Source organism: Tympanuchus pallidicinctus, unplaced genomic scaffold (assembly GCF_026119805.1).
Source record: "Tympanuchus pallidicinctus isolate F22 unplaced genomic scaffold, pur_lepc_1.0 scaffold7, whole genome shotgun sequence".
Classification (NCBI taxonomy): domain Eukaryota; kingdom Metazoa; phylum Chordata; class Aves; order Galliformes; family Phasianidae; genus Tympanuchus; species Tympanuchus pallidicinctus.
The window spans coordinates 3,922,667-3,944,802 of record NW_026294791.1 but is presented as its reverse complement, the minus strand read 5'-3'; the positions used below and the strand labels follow the sequence as shown (position 1 = coordinate 3,944,802).

Here is a 22,136-nt window from a genome sequence, read left to right as displayed (position 1 = left end):
TAAAATGACCATGTCCCTGAAAGTGGTTATGGGATAATTTGATATCAATGACTGATGAAATAAATCTAACATCCTAAATGCTTTTGAACACAGTGAAAGTTTGCTGCTTTCAGAATATCCCTACCCCATCCCATAATTTCGTTGCTCCATTAAATACCCCTACATTAAAAAAAATACATGAAGATAGCATTAACGGGGCTGTTGGATTCTTAGATCTCCTCTCAATACATTTTGGAACACCAAATTTTCTTTTGTTTCATTCAAGTGAGCAGTCCAGCAGCAGTGAGATGACCTAACACTTGCCCAGTGAGGAAGGACTTGCTGGATCTGGATTATGCACTGGGACAGGCTGCCCAAGGAGGCTGTGGATGCCCCATCCCTGAAGGCATTCAAGGCCAGGCTGGATGTGGCTCTGGGCAGCCTGGTCTGCTGGTTGGCGACCCTGCACAAAGCAGGGGGTTGAAATGAGATGATCACTGTGGTCCTTTTCAACCCAGACCATTCCATGATTCTCTGATTCTATGATCTTTGAGGTCCTTTCCAACCCAAGCCATTCTGTGGTTCTAAGTAAAAGAGAAAGGTAATCAATCTGCATTCTCCCAGGCCTTGTTAAGGTATGTACATACAGATGAGGTACAAAGCACAGAACGTTTAGACACTTTAAGCAGAACTTGGTAACTCCTAATAAAACCACTTAGTATCACTAAAACTGGTTCTTCCCTCTCTAACCCTGTGACAACATTCAGCATCCACATCTTCACAGCTGCTGTGACCTCAATCTCTGCTCTCTTCATCACTTGTGCCTGGTCAGCTCTGATTTCTTCATAAAGCGCTGCCAAAGCAATCTCTCCTGAATGCTGCTCTGACGATGCTCCTCTGAAGCCCACTGCTGATTTCCAGTCATTCAGCCTATCTAAATTTATTGTTCCCTTCTTCTAGCTAAGAGCAACTAAAAAAAAAGCAGATTCACTTAAAATATTCAGATTTCTCCTACTCTCAAAAAGCAGAAAGGAGCTGGAAAAGCAAATGAAGGAAGAAGAAAATAGTGTGCTGTGGGACTTCTCCCCAGAATCACGCCTGAGGATAAGGTTCTTCTCCCATCCCTAGGAATGGGAGGCATTCTTAGCTATTATTAGAAAATAACACCTGCCTATGAAAAGCTCTCCTGTTACAGGAGGAAAAAAAAAAACAACCAACCAAGCATAATTCCTGAATTAGGAATTCCAAGGCCTTATTGCTCACGTTAACCAAAGTGCCTTACTTTTTATACCTAGCTGCATACTTCACTGAAGCAATGCCAGCTGAATTATTGTGACCATTTTCTATTGTGACCGTATTTCTCTTATTCCAGAAAAATTTTGCTGTTCCTTTTAACATCCCTGTGATGTGACCTTTAGTAAAATCTATCAGGTTGCCTTCTTAGCAACCCGTTGTTTGGCCTTTTTTTTTTTTTTCTTAATAAGGAATATATAAGAAAAGAACATTGCTAAGATTTAAAGAATTTCAATCTTCTGGCGTTCCTGTCAAGGCCCATGTGGTCAGATTGGGGTTGGAGCATCATGAAAAAGCACAGAGCTACATCTTGACAGAGGGGCAGAGAAGGCAGCAAATGGAGCGCATCGCCTGACCGCTGTCCTTCCATTTGCTGAGCGGGGCGAAGGTCTCCAGGAAATAGCACTGTGAGATCAGCTCATTAAAAATTGTATGAAAATGTATATCCTGAAGGGATGTTAAATTAGGGAGCTTTGAGCCTGTCCTTCCTTAGAATTTCAGCGCTTAACCTTATAGCCCCAGCATTTCTTTATGCAATTAAATATAGAGGTATAGGTATAGCATACAGCTTTAGTTACAGTCTAGCAAAGAGAAAGAAAATAGGGGAGACAGATAAAGAACTCTGTAGGTAGCTTTCATTTTGATCTTCTAGCATCTCTTTAGAATTGCCATCTCTTTGACATGCTCACTACAGCAGAGGCTATGTTCTTCCACATCCAGTTCCACTGAGAAGCACTGATAACACGTATTTAAAGAGATATTTCAGAGTCTGTGCACTTATAAAAATAAAATGATGGCAATTCATAAACATCCTTACACCAGCAACCACAGCAATCATTAAACACACATACATAATCAGCATTAATCTTAAGCCAAGTCTGTGTAGAGTACGTCCAGTTTCCCCACTGCATTTAGCTCACTTTATGAGGTGTCGTACGTTTGTAATAATGTACAATTCAAACCACACAAAGTACAAGGAAAAGGATTAATTGAGTAAACTGCTTTGACGTTTTTGCCTTCAACCTAATTAGATTATTGGATCATAGAATGGTCTGGGTTGAAAAGGACCGCAATGATCATCTAGTTTCAACCCCCTTCTGTGTCCAGGGTTGCCAACCAACAGACCAGGCTGCCCAGAGCCACATCCAGCCTGGATTACCAACGTGCTAGCCCACATTGTTGTCACATTTGAGCATTACCCTCTTTCTACTTTGATGGCAGTTTTATGCTCAAAAATTAAATTAACTGTTAAACTCAGAAGACTTGCATTTAAACTCATTTTCCTTCCTGAGCCATCCTTTGGGTTACACAACTATTCAAACCAAACTGAAAGAATCAGACGTAGCTGTAGATCACAGATCATGTTCAGCATTTGCTAGTAGTTCAAATGCAGTTGGACACCAAAAGCAATAACAAAACCTGTTATTTGCAGAGTAGACTGGTACTACTTGGGAAGCCCCAATGGATACAGCAAACCACAGCTTCCTCGTACATGGCTCAAACAGGGTGAATCCCCACGCCCCAGCAGATTCAGTTCCCTCCAGAAGATCCTAGAAATGTGACTGTGTTAACATTTTTTGTTCTACACACACAGATCTCTGTGCTGATGGAGCAACAGCTTGTTTTCCTCTGTAATACATGTATCACAAGCAAGCACAATGCCCAGAGAGACCACACACTGCTCACATCTCCGCTTGATATACATGGAGCAAGGAAGCACTGCTTCACAACACAGCAAACAAATGGTAATTTGCCCTACTTGTCCTATTTTCAATGCTGTTTTGTAGCAATGAGCTATGCTGTTTCCAAGAAATGGAAGTAAAAGCTACTCTGCTCTTCTCAGACTAATAATGGGCAGCACATTGGCAACACTGCCCTTCTGCACTGCACAACAGCATAAATAAAAGGAATTGGGAAAAGCCAGCAGTACTGCAGGTGTGTAAGCTCACCTACTTGCAAATAAGCTATAAGCCCTATTGATTGGTGCTCCAGCCTGGGCAGTAAGAACAGGATAAACACTTTGTCTATATCACAAGTGAGAGAGAACTCCACCAATCTGCACCACCAGAAAGAGAAAACAGTGCCAAGGAACAAGCAGCTTGCTCAAGGATGGCCAAGCAGGAGAAATGTGGCTCCAAAGATATCAAAAGTGGCCTGCACAGGGAACAAATTACAGAACTGAAATGTGGCTGTCTCCAAATCTCAGGTTAGTTTAAAGCTAAGATGTTGGCTTTGGCCTCACTGCTGCTATTAGTAGAAGGGAAGATGCCAACAAGCCAGCATATACATCTAACCTGGATTTTACAGAGCAGCACTGTGACTTTTACCTTATAACTTGCAGAACTTTCCATACCATCACTGGAAAAGGCACAGTCCTTTAGAAAAGTAGTAATGTTCAAATACACGTAACGTAACACACTGACAGAAATACTATTCAGTAGTATGTATTAAGCAAGCAAATGCTTTTGCACACAGAATGATATAAAAGCATTATCGTCATCAACATACTTATCCCTGTAGAGTACTTCCATGTGAGCTGTATTAGCAAACCTCTACTAATCCAAACCTCTAGAGGCATTGTAGCTACTAATCTGGGTGAATTAAGTCATTCCTCCTCAGCTGCACTCGTTACACGATAGAATTTCCTTCCCTGAACAGTTCATTCACAAAGGTCCCAACACAAACTTCTCCTGGAGTCTTTTCAATGACTGCAGACAGAGAAAAAAAAACTCTCTCTGAAAACCAACTTCTTTACCCTTTTGGAAATGCCATTCGCTGCTCCTTGCTCCCTTATTTTAATTCCATGACAGGCATAATGCAGTACATTATACATTACAGTACTGCTGAACTGTGTGTAGCATCACAGTGCAGTAATACACAGCATTGGCAGAGCTGGATCCATGTGTGGTCTCATCACCAGCAGATAGATCTCCTGCTATACAGACAGCTTTGGAGCTGTAACACCCACCTACGTTTAATGACTGAGTTGCCTTAAGCTTCTAATTGCTGGTTTCAATTGAAATGCTTTGATGACTGTTAAAATAATGAAAGAAATTATAAAGTAACGGGAGCTCTCAGGAAATGTTATTCTTACACTCAACAGATTATTGATTCCTCTATGGAGGAACTGCAGAGTTGGAGATCTCCAACCTTAATTTAGGCAGGCCTGTCTCTCAATTAAAAATAACAGTAAACATTGTAATTGCAGCAAGAGACAACATCCATCTCCCTCTAAGAACATTTCAATTAACGCAACCACGGATCCCCCTTTGGTTGAACACGATATTTAAAACAGAATTCACGAGCTCTCTAATTTATGATAGGTTATTGGATAACTCGTGTTAATTACAACTACACAATGTCAAAATTAATGATTTTCCCACCCTCTTTCAACTTGAGAATGAATTCATAACTTACAACAAGACTCAAAAGATGTGCAATTAATATTGTCAGCAACCACTTCACAAAAGAGATTTGTTAAAGGCAGGCATGTGGACTCAATTAGTGTATCAATTAATGTTGCAGTTACTTGATCTATAAATTATTGAAGAACTCATACAACTACTGCGAGGAAACAAAGCAAATCCACTCCCCGTCGATGAAATGAGCTCCTGACTGTGCTCCTCTCTCATTACTCTTCAGATCAAGTTTGAATTTTGCTGGTTTCCATGAATCTTCGCTATGTAATCGGAAAAATAAATGAACTCAGAACAGTCTGACAGCTGGGAACGCCTCATTACAGTGACGATGCTTTAATTGTTGTTAGTTGATTGCAATGCAGGAAAATAAAGAAATAAAATGCATCGACTGTCCTCGTTCATAAAGCTTATTGATGTAAAGCAAAGTGTCAGTCTTGAAACGAAGCTGCAAAGATTTCCAGGTATGGCAAAAATGTAACTTTCATGTCAACCAGAAACTTCAAATTTCATAGTGATTAGGCTAAAGACAAGATTCAAATGAGATCTAAGAAACCCCAAGGAAGACTTGGGCTGCAATAGACACCTATGATCAAAACTGATAAAGACAGAACATAACCTTGTTTAAGGGCTTCTTATCCCCAGAGGCTTCTAAACTAAGTAGGAATGTCCTGTTTGATCTTAGTATGACTACAGTTTTGCTTCTGGGGATGTAAAGGGTTTCCTTCAGATGGCTAGATAGACTTCAGTCTCTCATTAGAGTTTAGAGGATCTGTGAAATGGATGTGATTAGCCAGCAGCCTGATCTGACACACAGGAGTGTGGTCCTGAAGCCCCTGCACTCTCTTTTAATTAGTAGTCACACACTAAAGAAGGATGCTTATGCTCTTTGCAACCCTGATTTCAATAGGATCAAACTCACATCTTCCAGCCCCAAGAGAGCACAGCAGGGAGCATCCCCTGTTCCTGGCAGGGCAAGCAGGGTCATTCCTTACCTGGCATTGGGAAGTGCATTGAGCAAAGCCCACTCACTCCTTCCCTCCTCAAACACAGCTGTGGAACTTGTAAATTCATTCAGTACAATGTGCTGGCTGTAAGGAGCTCCAGCAGAGCTGCACTGCATCCCAGCCCCTCCAGCTTGCACGTCTTACTGGCTGGTGAAGGCAATCCCCAGCTTGGCAACATACCTCTTTGGAATCTGCTGCCAGATGCCACGTGGTTTCAGTGCACTGCAGTGGAAACCTATTAAATAAGGGAATTTTGCCCATGGGGATCCTTAGCATCAAAGATTGCTATGGTGGTTGTCAAGAGGCCTGACTTAGTTGCTTCTGTTTTCAGAAGACCCTGTCATTTTCAGTACTGCCTCAAGTCTTGCTACAGAGGCCATACAGCAACTGCAGTAAGAGTTGACTTTGCAAAGAAAGAAACAAATACGTTCTTAAGCTTCCAATAGAACAATTACAGAATCCAAGTGCAACAGCATGAAACCAAATGCCTAGAAAAGTTTCCAGGCTTACCACAAGCAGAAATAGATTGAGTTCAAATTTGGCATCCTGGCACGCTCCCTTACAAACCTTCCTCTTCAGCTTTCCTGTCTAATTTTCTGTGAGCAGATCGTGCAGTGCAGTCGTCAGTGTGGATTCACCATCAATGCATCACGTTTCCCCCGAAGAAGCTTCTAAATCAATTTTAATTCCAATAGGCTTAAGGCAATTTGTTTTCAATTTGATTCATTAATCTGTACAAGTTTATAAAATGGCCTTTTACCCCCTCATGTACTACAGTATAACCGTGTTTTATATATCTGAATGCTCTGGCTAATAAGAACTTCTTTTTTCCCCCAACAGGAATGCTACAAACACGTGATGTTTATTCACTCACTCAGTGAACCAGATGACATAAACAAACAAACAAAAAAAACTAACTAGAATGTTATTTGTTGTTATTCTTAAAGAATCCATGATTTCTGGCAAAGATCACACACCAAAAGGAATCACCAAGAAAGTCCGAGACCAGAGCTTTCTAAATCTCCTGAGGATTTTGCATGATTTCATTTCACAGACCAGCATGAAACCTCTTCCGGACACCTTTTAGAATTTGACCAAGTTCTTAAAAACCGTGGTTACAACACAGCTACCAGCAGATATCAGGCAAGAGTGGCACGAAGATTAGAGCTGGAGGTTGGGGTTGGCAGCAATATAATCTCCTCTAATAACATCGAGTGCGCTGTAAGCTCATAAGATGGAGTGAAGTGAAGGAAGGAGGGTTGTGCAGGTCACAGCAAAACATGGGTCCCCAGCTGCTCAACACCTTGACAATACACAGAGCAAAAAGCAACACCTTCCAGTCAGTTAAACTCCTGCTGTGTGCTGAGAACACGAGCAACTATCTTTGCCAGAGCCCATCAAATTCTGGAGCATTTATTCATCAGTCAGGTCAATATAAGGCAAAATAAGGACTTGGCTTTCAACAACCTATTTTTAAGATTATCCACAGTGATAATACTATGATTGAAAAATTACAGTTCGATGTTATCTGTTGGTATTGAACTTCTCTATAGAACACTGGAGTTTTACAGCTGGATTTTACTTAAATGGCAGCTTCCGAGATGATTTCACATGTAAGTTTTTTCCTAACTCTAGGAATTCTCTTACTAATAGAACAGAAAACTGCCTTACAAACCAGCTCTGATGATAACAGAAAGACCAGAGACTTGCAGGAAGGACTTTAAGACCCAAGGCTGTAAAAAACACTATGTCAAATGAGAAATGTTTTAAATAATCACTTGTAAGAGAATTGCTTTGCATATGACTGCAGAAAGAGACCTTTGTTCTGAAAGTAAGTTCCCATAAAATCCATATCCATGCAGGAGCATTAACGCCACACGCCCCATCTGCAGCACAGATCTTCAGCACGGGATACACCTGTAGGAGTCATTCGACAAGGAAACTCTTATGAAGTTCACTGCTCTGTCTCAGTGCAGTGCTGTTACTGCAGCTGGCAGGAGAACCCCCAGATGGGCAGAAATGAAGGGTAGGAAGATCCTCCCTCCCACCTGTTGAACAGAACTAGCTGTATGGCTCTTGCGGAAGTACAAAACCTGAGCCACTGAAAATACATCAGAGCTGAAAGTTCTGTTTACAAAGCAGAGAGCAGTTTCTTGGGAGTATTCAGCTCTGTTGAATAATCAAACTGGCTGATGAGAGACACAAGAAACCTCATGCCAGTGCTTGCTACCTGCTGCTGCTTGCTGTAATGAACTCAGGAAAGAAGCCTCCTGCTTGCCACACATCCATCATTCACACTTAACAGAGAGCTCATTTGTTGAAATACACACAAATACACACAACCCAGCAACAAACAAATGAACATAACAAATTCCTTTTGATTTTTCACTGCATGTGATTGGAACAGCAAACACTGTCAGAACTGTACACCTCATCTGTCCGAAGCACTCCATGTACAGCGAGGCTTCCAGAGGGCTGGATATGAGCAGATGTGCCCACAGCACTGAGCATGATCATTTCTGGGGATGCACTGCTGCACACTGTCCCTTCTAGCTCTTTAGACACTTCTGCCTGCTGCAGAGAGCTCTGATTGCTGCCACAGAAAGTATTTTGTGCTTTTCCTCAGCAGCAAAGGTAATTCTCAGATTTTCCATGTGGGGGCTAGAATCAGATTTTGTGCAGAGCATCCTGTTAATATGATCTATGAAATTTTATTAACAAACATCGAGTTGCTATAACAGCTGTTTGCTCTTTGCAAAACTTTCACCCTCCAGCAGAAGAAATAACATAGGAGACCCACATCAAAAAGATGTTAGCTGTGACATTAAAAAAAAACCTGATATTTTCAAATTTATCAGTTTTACTTTCTCTACTTGCCTTGATGAGCTTCTCCCTCAGATCACACTCCCGTCTACATCAAAGTTCCCCTATTTATGTCTTCCCAAACTACAGCTTCTTTTTATCTCAAATGAACCGCTTCTTCCATGTGATTTGAAGCCTACAGTAGTAAGGACCCTAAGCCATCCACTGAAATACATCTTTAAACCATTCCATGGCTGCGGCTTTTACAATAGTCTAATATCAAGATCTCTGATACAAAAGCTGTCCCAGTCACAAGGTCTTCACCAGCTTGGCAGAATCACAACAGTAAATGGTATAGCTGCCCAGAAGTCAAACAAGTTATTTATCAGATACCTAGCATGATTTCAATTTGCAATGCACACAAGTTTCAATCTTTTTATCTCAAGTATGAAAACTGTTAGATTATTGAGTTGGTTTTGCTGTTTTACTATTTGTCCTTTTAGCTTTAGTAATGCACGTTAAATTCAGCTTCAATCTCAATGACATTACAAAACAGCTACAATAAACAACATGAATTGCCACTGGAATTCAAGGTCTTGGTTTCCAAGTTCAATGGTATTAAAAAAGAAGAGCAATAAAAACACCAACAGAAATGTAAGAATGAAAATCTCCACCAAAGTCTTACAGAACTCCTATTCAGGAGCTCATACAAACACACATCTCATGCTTATCAGTCCAAATAAGTGCCCTAGAATCTAATGTAAATTTGTAGTTATAAATCTGAAATCCCCCAGCATGCATTTATTCGTATCTTCCCCTTAATTCTCTGGGTCTTCCTTCTCCTTTTCTCTATTTCCTTTACTGGACTGATCTCCCTATAGACTGCTACTGAGTTTTCTGTAACTTCACAGAATGTCAGCAGGACTGAAACTTCAGCAACAAAGAGCCCATTTAAGCTCTGGTTAGTTCAAAATGAAGTAGAAACAAAGACTTCAGAAGAAAATGTATTTATCAACAAAGCAAAACAGCTATCTTTTGATAAAAGTCATTTTGTTAGCCGTGTTTCCATTTGTGAAACAATTGCAAGTAAAGTAAAAAGTAGTGGAGGGTAACAGAATTTCCTCCTTCCAATTTAAACATATTTTAGTAATATAGGATTTGATTCTCTGACATTATACGTTCTCAGACCAGCCAAGACTTCCACTCGACTTAACAACTTTTCTTTCCATGGAGTGCATAGGCAACAGAAGAACCATAGATGCATAAAAGGTGGTAGGAGATACATAAAGAGCAACCAGACGTTACCTTTCTTTTTGGAGTCTTTCTTTGTGCTGGTTTTAACAGCCACTTGAATTTCTGTCTCAGTTGACATCCTATATCCTTAGTCCTCTTCACACAGATCCAGTATCTCGGTCAGGCTCATTTAGAATATGTCTCCAAGAGAATAATTGAGCCTTTCAGACACTACAACCCAAACAGTTCATCTCATTCAGTCCCTTCAAGTGCTGTTAAAAGAAACAAAAAGTAGCAGTCATTTTCTGAGTTTAAAACATTAACAATAAAAACAATAATAATAAGGCATTGCAAGATTACTGAGAGACATGGTTAGTAAGCATGACGGTGACGGGTTGCCAATTGGACTTAATGACCTTAGTCGTCTTTTCCAACCTCAGGAAGCCTATGAAATTCCCTATCTACAGACAGAGAATGCCTGATTCCACAGTCTGCATTTGTAAATGATTAAACACGGGCATTTATGGCTGTTGGAGATGTCTCCAAGGGTGAGAGATAACACTGGAAGTGCACAAAGCCCCATCCTTCCAAGCCAGCAGCTGGAGGCCAGGGATTACATTCTGGGAAGTAGATGGCAATGTCACCAACAGCAACAAATTCTGCATCTCAATTCTTAAATGGTGCAATTACAGGGTGAAAACATCTTGCCAGATATTAAACTCACATCTGTACTCCTCAAATGCTCTTTCAATACTTCCATTCTATTACTTGAACAAAGTCAAATGAAAAACGTACACATCTGTTGTACTGAACACACAATACATCTTGCTTATGATAATGTGCATGTTTCAGGTATAAAAGAATCTGCCTCTGTTTAGCAAAGTTGAAATTCCTTACACCCACCTAGCACTTATTCCTTCAAATACCTATCTGTAAATACACATCTTTGAAAATACACTTAATTCAACTTACAGTTTACAGAAGATTTAAATGCAATAGGACTACTTCCAAGGGGCAAAACGGTAGCATTTGGGGAAAGCTATGTTTATTGTTGGTGAGATGCAGAAATGCTCCGGCTGTGAAGCCCCAGCAGATGTGTGCTGGGGAAGCTTGGGCTGCATCAGCAAGCAATAAGCAAGGATTAAACAACTCAGTGAAGACTAAAGCATTGCTCCAGCCCTTCCTGCTCAGAACAATGAGCTGCCTGCTCTGTCAGCCTGCTCAGGGCAGACCACGCTGTCCCAAAGCCATTTCTCACGATGCTCCCTCATTGAACACTTCATCTTGTCCTTCTTTTGGAGAAAGCGTTCTCCATTATTAGTGCAATTACAGTGAAGTCCATCTGCACTGTCTGAACAGGTGCCCGGTTATTAAATAAGCATTTAATAAAGAAATTAACCCAGCATATCGGCTGGTTAGCTGGCCAGAGATTAACGGCAGTTAAATACATTTGCTAATGGCACTTCTCAGTAATTTAAGGAAGTAATGCACTTAAAAATTGAAATAACTTGGACAGTTTAAATCACTTCCCACAGCAAGGGCCATGAAGCCACTCGTACTTTCAAATCCAGCCTCTTTTCACATTTTAAAATGCTTCAGTAACATTACATTGCCACGCAGCCTGTGAAGTGATTTAATATAGCTGAAGTGTGTCAGGGGTTTTCTTTAATAAGCTCTTCAAATCTGTATGCCTGTTACAGAATATTCAGAGATAGCTTTTCCAAATCTGCTGAACTGATTTCAAAAGACGAAATTCCTCATTTCTCCTCTGTGGAGTCTGAGGAAGCACAGAAGAGCAAAAAGGAGGAAGAAAAAAACCAATCAACTTACAAATCTAAGCTGGAGTGCTTGCTATATACACCTTCTCAGTGTGCTGTAATAAACTAAAAACGTTTATTGTTGGTGTTGCTAGTTAAGAAAACAGCAGAAATGGAAATGCAAGTGAAGGCTGACCAAGGGGAAATGGAGGAAGGCAAGGAGTCCACAGGCAGGGGCTTGTGGGACTCCTCTGCAGGAGCCAGCTCTTCACCAATCCTTGCAATCCCCCAGCAAACAGGGAGAGAACAGATGTCCCCTGCTGCCTACATCCCCATCCCCTCCCCCTGCACAACCCCATTTCATATTCAGCTTTACAGCACAGTAGGGATGCATCAGCCTTTCCAGCTCAGTGGCACTTACTTAAAGCATCTCTCAAGTCACAGCTGGATTGACAGTTTATTTTTCTAGAGTTTGGGTTTATGTTTTCCTAAAGGTTAGCTGGCATGAAGCACCAAGAGGAACCGCCTGACAAAAGGAAAATATTTCTAATAGGTCCCTTTACAATAAAATCAGAAGAAAGAAAAATTTAAACGAAATACAAACTACCCATAGGGTCAAGAGTTAAGCAAGTTTCAGAGTCCTAAAGGCTGCGTTTGGGTACAAAGCACCAAGAATTTCATCTCCTCTTGTCAGCTGCTATCAACAGAATAGCTGGAGCAATAATATCTGAACAGCACTGAATATTTTAAGACAACAACGTATGAGTGCCATCTCATTTGAAACTCTCCAGAAAAGCTATATCCCCTCGAGGCTCTCCCACTGAGTAATATTTTAAAAAATAAATGCGTGTCTATTTTTGGACAGGTTCACATATTGATTTACTTTAAAACCTAATCAGGTCATACTCTCCCAGGCTCAGAGATCCTTGAATAAAGCAATAGACATCTTTGTAACAGGAACACATAAACATCTGTCAGATCAAGCTACAGTTCAAACTGAATTTGCTACAGCGACAATTCCTCCCAAAGTATAGGCCTTTATGTAAGCTACGTTAGTAAACTTCCATACCCTGTCCATATTTCAGTTGTTTATTACCCAGATGAGAACGGCAGTCAATCTGCTCCTCACCGCAACAGCTTTTATTGTCTCCTCCAATCTAGGTCACTGCTGTTAAATACTACAGCCTCCCAACTGTGGCGAGTACTGCAGCATGTGTTCTAGCAATGAGATGCCACAAGCCTCGAGCAGATCTGCCACGTTTCCCTGCTCTGAAGGGAAAATTTTGTTAGCAGCATTTTTAATAATGATAACAATGATATTAAAAAGCTCTAATCTTGAATGTAGCCGCTCTTAATGATCTTCTTGTGCGCCTCGCTCCTGTTCCAGCTACTACAATGCTATGTGCATGCCTCAGCTTTTCCTAAAGAGGATTCCAAGCTCTTCGTTTTAACAAAATACTGACATTCTCTATTCCCTTATTAAGTGGATACAGCAAGAACACAATCGGTGCATTTTGGAATTAACTGGCTTTTAATTCCAAGAGAAGTCTTAAGCCTGCATTCTGTATTACTCCTACGCCAACGTAAGACCTAAAGCCTCAGTGAAGAAATACTTTTGTAGATTCCCTCTGCTGTCAGGATTAGCACAGGTTGAACCTCCCATTCCTCAGCTGTGTGTGTGTGTAAGACCACGATTTCTGCACAATTCTTTGTCTTCTTGGCCACACTCCACTGAGCTCTCAGAGAGCCTTTAGGGTGGGCTTCCCCCATCCCAAGGGACAAGAGGTCACATAGCATGATCTGAATGCTTCCCTGTGGCTTCAGGGCTTCAAAACTTCAGAATTTCCCTCTCTTAAAAGCAGCTTCTGTCTGCTTATGTAAAGGAAAAGCAGCCTTAGGAAGGCTTTGTAACTAAGCCCTGGCATTCCCTAGGTATTTAGGTTCTCCATGGCCCCAGAGTGGGATCCAGCAGGTCCTTCACGAGAGGTTGGCACCTCCCACACAGGGGTTTGACAGAAATCCTACTGCCATCCTCAGCTCTTACTTTTAGACACCCGCAGCTTTAAAATTCCTTTCCTCCAAAGCATCCCTATGATCACGTGAAAAGAACATGAATGCACATACTTTGCAAGTGTAAAGCAAAACCTGAAATATCGGAAGGGCAAAATATAAGTAACGAAATTATTTTTAAAAGACCTTTGAAAACTGAAAACAGCTCAAGTGTGAAGGATTGCTATCCAGGGACAGAACTGTTACTCAGAGGCTGAGCACCTGAGCACAGAGCCTCGCATGGAGACCTGCCCACAGACGGCACACGCCACACCAGCTCCGTGCTGCTGCAGGAGGTTTTCCATCCTTGGGTTTTCCCCCTCCAACAAGATGAGTTCCTCAAATCTCCAGTTCTTCAAAGCCCTGTTTTCAAAATAACCTTCAGGCAACTGTGGCCCATACCAGTTTATTAAGTTCTTTGTGGTTTACAACGTCTCATTACTCTGTCTCTAGGGCATCTCCAGGCATGCTATGCGCTCCTCAGATAGTGCACGCAGCACTACCAGAGCTGATTTACAACAAGAACAGCATCTTGCCAAAAAATTGACCTACAGCTTATTTCCAAAGTGAGGTGTTTATTAGTATTCCAATGACAGCAGGAATAATTACTGAAATTCCTCCTGGAAATAACTCCTTGTAGTGGCAAATATCGCACTTCACGGCTTATTCACCAGAAGTGCTGCAAATTTCCTTCTCTTAGAAAATGCTGACTGGATGAAATAGACACTGTTCACACGAATGAACTGATTTCATAAACATTTTGAATGGGAAATTACTGAGAGTTCCATCAAATATAACAGTTTCTATTTTATAACACAGATATCTATTTTATATCACATATTCTAGAAAATAAGTGTAAAGCAAAAAAGACTTCTGTAACAGAGTTTGTGAGACATGCTTTCAAACTTTGGTGTGACAAACTACACAATGTCAGCTCACCATTTCTCCAAGGAAGGATATTCAGATACTTTTAAAGATGCAAAGAGAAAAAGCACCAAAGAGATTTGCACCAATTGGCTGGAAGACCAAGAGAAACATATCGGTACTTTTTCTTTCAGCGCTTTCAAACTGAAAGTTGCTCTCAGCCTGATTTCCAACAGCCCAGCACCAGCTTCAGCTCTGGGACACAGCACCTACCACCCCTTCCATGGGGTGCTAACAGCTGTCCCCTCATTCTAACAGCTGTCCCCTCATTCAGACTTTCCTCTATGCACATACTCCTTTGTTGACCCCAAGGCAGAGAAGATAAAGAATTTCTGATAACACTGGGTAAGAGCAAGCAAGAACCCAAGCTCGTAAATGCTCAGACACCACCCAGCATACCCTGGCTGCATTCTGACCTCCACCAGCAGAAAGCTGCCTTGCCTCCATTACAGCCCATAAAGCCACACCAGCACAAAATCGATAGCACTGCATTTGATTTCTATTGGCGTAACTCCATGGGTTTTAATGGAGTTGGAGTTACACCAATTTTATGCTGGTGGATCTGCATTAGTGTCAGTGAAGTTATGCTGGCGTGACTGATGTAAACGACATCAAACCAACTGACCCCTATTGGTCTAAACTACTCTGCCATTAGCTCTAAAGCAACGCGAAAATGCAAATCTGTACGTTACCAAAGCAGGGTCTTTGGAGTTTACTTTTGCAAAGCAGGAGAACGGCTCTTTTGTGATCCTTTCGACACCAAAGAAACAGAGTGAAGACTGAGAAGGGAAAAAGGACAAAGTACACAGTTGGGATCACAGTATTCTGTAATTAGAGTTGTTAAATGATTACTAAAGCGCAGTGGTGCAATCATCACGCCGAAGGAAGCTGGGAAGTATGCAGTCAGGAACATCACCAGGGAGAAGGTAACGGCAATGTCACAGACACCACATTTTATATTTAAATGCAAATTCCTTGCAATCAGAATCCGTGTTCCTAATTGGAAGAAAAGGTTACGGAATTAAATGCCTCACATCCTGGACAGCTCAGCAGGATTGAAAGTTGCATGGTAAGTTGAAGGCAGCTTACTCATCTCCCATCCTTTACAGGAATATCTTAAATCAGCTTTTTCTTTTAATTTCAAGATCACCTTCTTACTATTGCAAGGAATACCAACCTGGGAGTGAACTCCTCATTCATTTTAAATAAAATATAACACAACTCCCACAAAGGTCTAAGTCATGCTATATTTTGAACTCTAAAGCAGATCTTGAAGCAATGCTTTGCACTGGCCCTCCTAGAGGACATGAATTCACACCAACTCTTCCAGGTTCCTTTTACATTTGCTCAGTCCCATAAGTTAACCTATACATCGTGCTCTTCAATTTCCTCAATGCTTCCTGACATGACACCACAGTAAAGCAAACTTCCTTTCTGTCAGCAACAAAAACTCCTCTGCCAGGATCTTTCCTTGCTGCCATTTGTCAGCGCTCAGCCCTTGTCCACGACAGTTAAGTAAGAGGAAAACTAATCAAAGGACTTCACCTCGCTATAAATGGACTTCTGATTTATTACACCAGGCCTAGTGACCAGACTTCTACTAAAGTTCATTGACTTGCAGAGAAAAGGGGAAAAAACAAAAAAGCTTTCTGGGACAGGGAGCATCAATTCGCACACCCAGGCAAAAAATTGGTGTTATGCTGTTGTTCAACAACTGTAGGACATCAGGATTTTAAATATCCCAGTAAATGAGCCTTAGTTACAGAAATACTTCTGACAATCCCATGTAAAAGCTCACGCCCTCATACCAGCAAAGTTGCTCACAATGATAATTCCATTTGACAAGCGATTCCAGACCAGTGTACTTGGGAACTTAATGGAGAAGTTTCACTGCTAGAAAATATACAAATGAACAAAGATAAAACAAAATCCAAAACCCTAACCTAACGATTTCAAGCAGGGCCGCATCATGTACTGGAAGAATCAAAGCCTAAGAGATCATTTAGAGATCCTGCCAAAGGAATTACTGAAAAGAAATACCAAGCTACTGCCAGGCTAAAATGTCAGGGGAAAAAAAAAAAGGAACAGAAAATACTAAAAAAAATGAGAGATGTTCTTGATATTATTCAGCTGGGGGAGTTAAGTAGCTAGATGAGTAAACTACACCTACTTGAGTGGTAATGCATCACAAAATCATACTTATTTTCTAAACATTTTTTAAAATTACCTAAGTAGCATGCAGAGAGGAGCCATTCACCTTCCACTGTCATGCTGTAGTTTACTCTCTCTTGGAAGCAATTACAGGACAAATGCCAAGCTACAGAAGGTATTTTTCCAGCAGCAGCATCTGGCTTCTTGGCAGCCTCCTCAGGCAATTCTGTTGGAAGCTTTAGAGATGCTATTGGGTCAGCCCTGGTTCTATTGCTCATGAACCGTCTGGCAGTTTCTTCTTCCTAGATGTCATAATCCTTCTGATTTACCTTGAAGGAATTAGCACGCTTTTATCCATCTCAAAAACAGTTGACCTGCAAGGCATTTAAGGGCCATCTATAAAACAGTAAAAATCACTGGTGTAAATCTGCAAACCTTCACACCAGCAGCTTTTCAGGACCCACTGCTTAATACATCATCAAGAAAACAAGTATGCAGTGCAAAACCCATGCATCTCTTACTGGTAAATTGAATGCATTCCTCTCAATTCAAGGAAAAAAACATAAGACACATGAAAAATAGATTAATTAAAAAGAAAAAAAGAAAAAAATCAAGCTGGAGCAACAGCAAACCTATGCCTTTATCTAACATGAACTGGTCTCGTACAGTGCAGCACTACTGTGCTGTAGTAAGTTCCCATGGTAAGGAATGGCACACATGAATTCAAGGAATTCCCCTGGCAGACAGCAAGCCTGAACTGAAATACAAGGAAATGCACTAAGTTAACAGAAGGAAAACAATTTCTAAGAATCCACTTCTTGCATCCTTCCTTCTCCATGCTGCCTGTCCCTCTGCTATGGTCTGCATCGTCGTGCAGCTGTCATCATGCTTAATCCAGGAGGATGGAAGACAGAATGCTGTTTTTACCCTCCCTATTCACGTATCAACAGAATCAAGCCTGTGATAAAAAAGCTTTATGTCAGTTCTTTGAGATCCTGTGGAATTAATACAGAGAAAAGCAATAGGCTGCTGTAGAAAGCACTTTTATTGGCGATAGCATGTGTGGGATTCTCCTTTTTAAAAAGATTTCTGTGCAATTGCTTGCAAGATATGTACTCCTCAACTGGGAGAAGAGAAAAGAAGAAAGACTCAGATCTGTTCATTACATGACTTCTTTTTAAGACATTCCCACAAAGATATACTTGCACATCTTGTACCTTACATCTCTTCTTTCAAGAATTTTCAGAGAGGTTAGAATAGGAAACTCCAACAAAATCCTGTACCAGGCTATCATGTGGGAAAAATAAAAACCCCTAGTGCCCAAAAGTAAATGTTAGAGGTACAAGAAATGCACTTTATAACCTAATAAAGGTCCACGAACCTTGGATTTTCAATATCAGGAGCACACTGAACAATGTAAGATTGGTAGGACTAAGAAAAATGCACATGTCCAGGTCAAACAAAAAGCCAAACAGAGCTCTGTCATCAACAGAGAGCAACTAAATACAAACAGACACAAAATTCAGACTTGGCTAATGTGAATTGACTGAAGTAATTCTATTTTATGCAGGGTAAAACATATTCTGATTACAGGCAGTGGTGCTTGCAAGTTCTAAATTTAGGTATCATTAGGGCCAGGTGAACCGTCAAGTGAACTAATCTGAATTTTATCCATATCAAAGATTTGTATCGTCCACATATTAACTGCTCGGAATTAAACCACGTATTCACTCCCGTATTTCATACATCTTTAGGATATCTGCGCTCATTAATTAAAATCACTGCAGAACCACAGCACACATGAACAGCAGAACCTGGGTTTCAAAATGCAGCGCAATGGCACACATTGAGAAATCAATTATTTAGGCTCCAGTGCCTGAACAGAAGTTCTTGGCACACTACAAACTAAGCTGTAATCAGGAGAGAGGCAGCACAGATCCCCTTGTTTACAAGTTGTTTCTGCAGTGTGGGAAGCATCCTCAGTGAGCACACACGAAGCCTCACCTCCCAGTGATGCCCCAGAGCTCAGCAACAACACACAAGTTACAAGCAGGCAAAGAAAGAACTTCCAAGGTGCAGTGGAAATCTACAACGTTATTTTAAACTCTCTTTGATTACACAGCCTCTACAAGCCCTGTAAGGAGAGAGAGCAATCAGGAGTGCCAGCAAATGAGTGCCTTTCAGCACAGCAAAGAAAATCAATTAAAAGCAGGTGAGATTTTGGCTGACCTTGTGTACTGCTTTCCTGAAACACCTGGTACAATTAAAACAGTCTAGAGGGATAATATAACTTAATATGAAATAAAGATTGCTGCAGTGAAAAACTTTGCTGTTTTAGCAACTGAGCTTAAAGCCAAAACGTGAAGAATATCTAATTCAATTAAAACGGGAGGGAATTCAAGAAGGTGGAAGTTAATTACTTCACCTGGAAGTTGGCCAGGACCTTTGGATTAAGCACCTCTACTCATGTGAAAGTTTGCTTTGGTTTCTTTCTGCTTCCACAACTAAAAAGCAGGCAGTAACAATGGCAGTTTTGGAAGATGTGCAATGCTTGCACCACCCACTGAGGTTAATTAGTGACAACAGTGACAGCTTTACAGAAATCAGAGATGATGAAGAACTTGAAGGCCATCCTACCTACCTCCCTGCCAAGGAAGGTTTGTGCTTACGGGTGCATTCTTCCATTCTTCACCAAACCATTACAAATGGCACAAAGCAGTAGGACTCATATCTCCACCCTCCAAAGTCTTTCAAACACTCAGGCTGAACAGAAGGAAGATGTTAAACCAGTGAGCAGAGTCCAGCTTCACATCATTACTCTGAGTTAGCCGCTAGCAGATTATCTGAGCAATTATTCTCCTCCCTTACTGCACGCATCCCAAATACCTGTAATCCTCACTTAGCTCAGCTACAATCAGCGTGAAGACAATCTATCCCTTTCAGGTAAAATCTAATGGTAAAATCACATATCACTAAGTTTATAACCTATTACAGCCTCCATTATTCCATAATGCTTATTATTTTGTACTCACAAAGACAGGGAGATGTAATTTTATTGCTTACAAATCATTCTTACATTAGTCTTCTACTGTTATAAACTTCACTCTGCTTTTCCAGATACGCTTTTTCCATTCTGCATATTTAAACAGTAACTCTAATTACCCCTACTTGATTGCTCTTCTCTTGTAAAGCTTTTCCACAGTATCATCTGCAGTGAATTCTTCATCCTACTTGGATTTTAAAAGGTCCATGATGCATCATATTCTTTAATTTAAAAAAAAAAAAGAAAAAGATTAATCACTACACCCACAATAATAACAGTCTAGTGCCTTGTAATAAAGCCAAAGACAAAATCAAAGTGTATCTACTGGAGCTGCAATCTCTCATGCCGTACAGCAGATGCACTCATCTAGTTCAATCTCCAACACCACACTCTGCTGCCCTGAGGCATGAGATCACAGAATCCTAGAATAGCCTGGGTTGAAAAGGATCACAATGATCATCCAGTTTCAACCCCCTGCTACGTGCAGGGTCACCAACCAGCAGCCCAGGCTGCCCAGAGCCACATCCAGCCTGGCCTTGAATGCCTCCAGGGATGGGGCATCCACAGCCTCCTTGGGCAACCTGTTCCTGTGCTTTACCACCCTCTGTGTGCAAAACTTCCTCCTAATATCTAACTTAAACCTCCCCTGTCTTAGTTTAAAACCATTCCCCCTTGTCCTAAAGATCATCACTTCCTCCTCCCAGCCCGCTCAGGGTACAACAAAGAGTTTCCTGCAGACAATGGCTGCCTTTCCCATGCAGTTCTGATTTATCCCAAGCATAGATCAGTTCCTTTGCACAAAGATCAAGCGGAAAGAAAAGTTACTACATGACTGCACCACCATTCACTCACAACTCTGCATCTCAACAACATTAATTTTAGCATTTCTTCAGTGATGCATGTGACATGCAGTAGTAATTTATACTTTATGTATGTGTATAATAATATAGAGTAAAAAGAGGATGTGTGGGTGTACCACAACCATATTTCAATGCCTCTTGAATTTGGCTTGCAAGCTGCATTCTTTCAGCACTTCCTTCTGCAAGTTACTTAGCAATACATGGTAAATATTTTGCAGAGGTGAGGATCTCTCAACAAGATTCTGGAAGGAAAGGATAGGAAAGAAAAGAGGACATCCAGCTCTAGCTGTGACTTTCTGGTCTCTTTGTGTCTCAGCAGTATCAAAAAGTATTAAAAACAAAACCAACAAAACAGCCCCGAGGCCCTGAGCGCTCAAAGAATTCCCGTTATTATAAACAGCTGAATACTTCAGTAAATAAACGAAAACACAAAAACACAGTGGTATATCTTTGAGCCAAAGACTTTCATTAGGGGATCTGACATTCAGCCAAGAAAAGTTTCTGTCTTGCTTCCTCAGCTCCTCTCCACGAACCACACACCGCTGAGCTGGTCTCCACAAGCAGCACTGCCAAGACAGCGGAGCAGCACAGTGCTGGTCCTAAACTCCAAAACCCCAAATTCCAACCCAGTTTAGTTGCGTGTAAGGAGGATAGTTCAAAATCTCATAACTTTGTCCAAGGTGATGATAAAAGGCTCAAGAGGATAAGTTCAGAACACCTGCAAACACAACCAGGAACAGGAAAAGGTATCCACATTTGTTTTGGATACCTGTAGGTTGTTTTCCCCCATATTTTCACCAGATTAATGACTTTGAAAGGATATTTGAAAGGGTTCGACTAGACAATCTAGAGTTCCTCTCTAACCCTTTAGATTGGTTGTAAGGGAAGAAGTTTTTTTTTACAGTAAGGGTGATGAGGCGCTGGCACAGGTTGCCCAGATTGCTGGTGGGTGTCCCGTCCCTGCAGACACTTAAGGTCAGGCTGGATGGAGCCCTGAGCACCTGATGGAGCTGGGGGTGTCCCTGTTCACTGCAGGAAGTGGGACCAGATGGCCTTTAAGGGTCCCTTCCAACTCTAATGACTATAATTCTACAGACTCCTACAGCTGAGTGATTCTGTGAACACGCGCACCTTGAGGGCCACAGCAGAGACCCACAGTTTTATAGCAGAAAGTGACCCGTTGCCCATCCATTCAGCACTAAAACACAAGGCAGTTCAGAGCTTTCAGAGCATTATTTGAAGAACAACTCTGTTTGGAGCTCAATAATTAACTCCCAGCTAATTTGTTTCTATTCTTATCCATTAAAGAACATTTGGATAAACAGATTGAAGAAGTTCATTCACAGCTTTGTATCTATACAACTATTACAAACCTTCCCCCTGCTGCCCATATAACCAAATTAAGGCAGAAATTTCATTTATGTGTTCTTAAAATTATTTTAAAATCATAATTAAGATGTGTGATTTCATCTAGTTTTACTTATGACTCCAAAGTCATATCCTGACTGCCATTTCTATAGGAATTCAGTGCCAAATATTGCCAACTTCCAATTTTACTCTCTATTTAAAAATACCCTGGCAGTATTCAGCAAAAAGGCAAATGAAGATTAAAGCACAGCCTT

General features: G+C 41.1%; 1 protein-coding gene across 8 annotated transcripts in view; it reads right to left on the bottom strand.

The window, feature by feature from the left end:
• The window catches only part of DAB1 (DAB adaptor protein 1), a 127,069-nt gene that overhangs the window by 81,363 nt on the left and 23,570 nt on the right, over positions 1–22,136 (bottom strand). For all 8 annotated transcript variants that reach the window (XM_052666240.1, XM_052666244.1, XM_052666242.1 and 5 more), the window contains exon 3: positions 9,803–10,002. In XM_052666240.1, coding sequence (XP_052522200.1) covers positions 9,803–9,869 — 67 coding nt within the window. In that variant the 5' untranslated portion in view covers positions 9,870–10,002. The remainder of the gene's footprint in view (positions 1–9,802; positions 10,003–22,136) is intronic.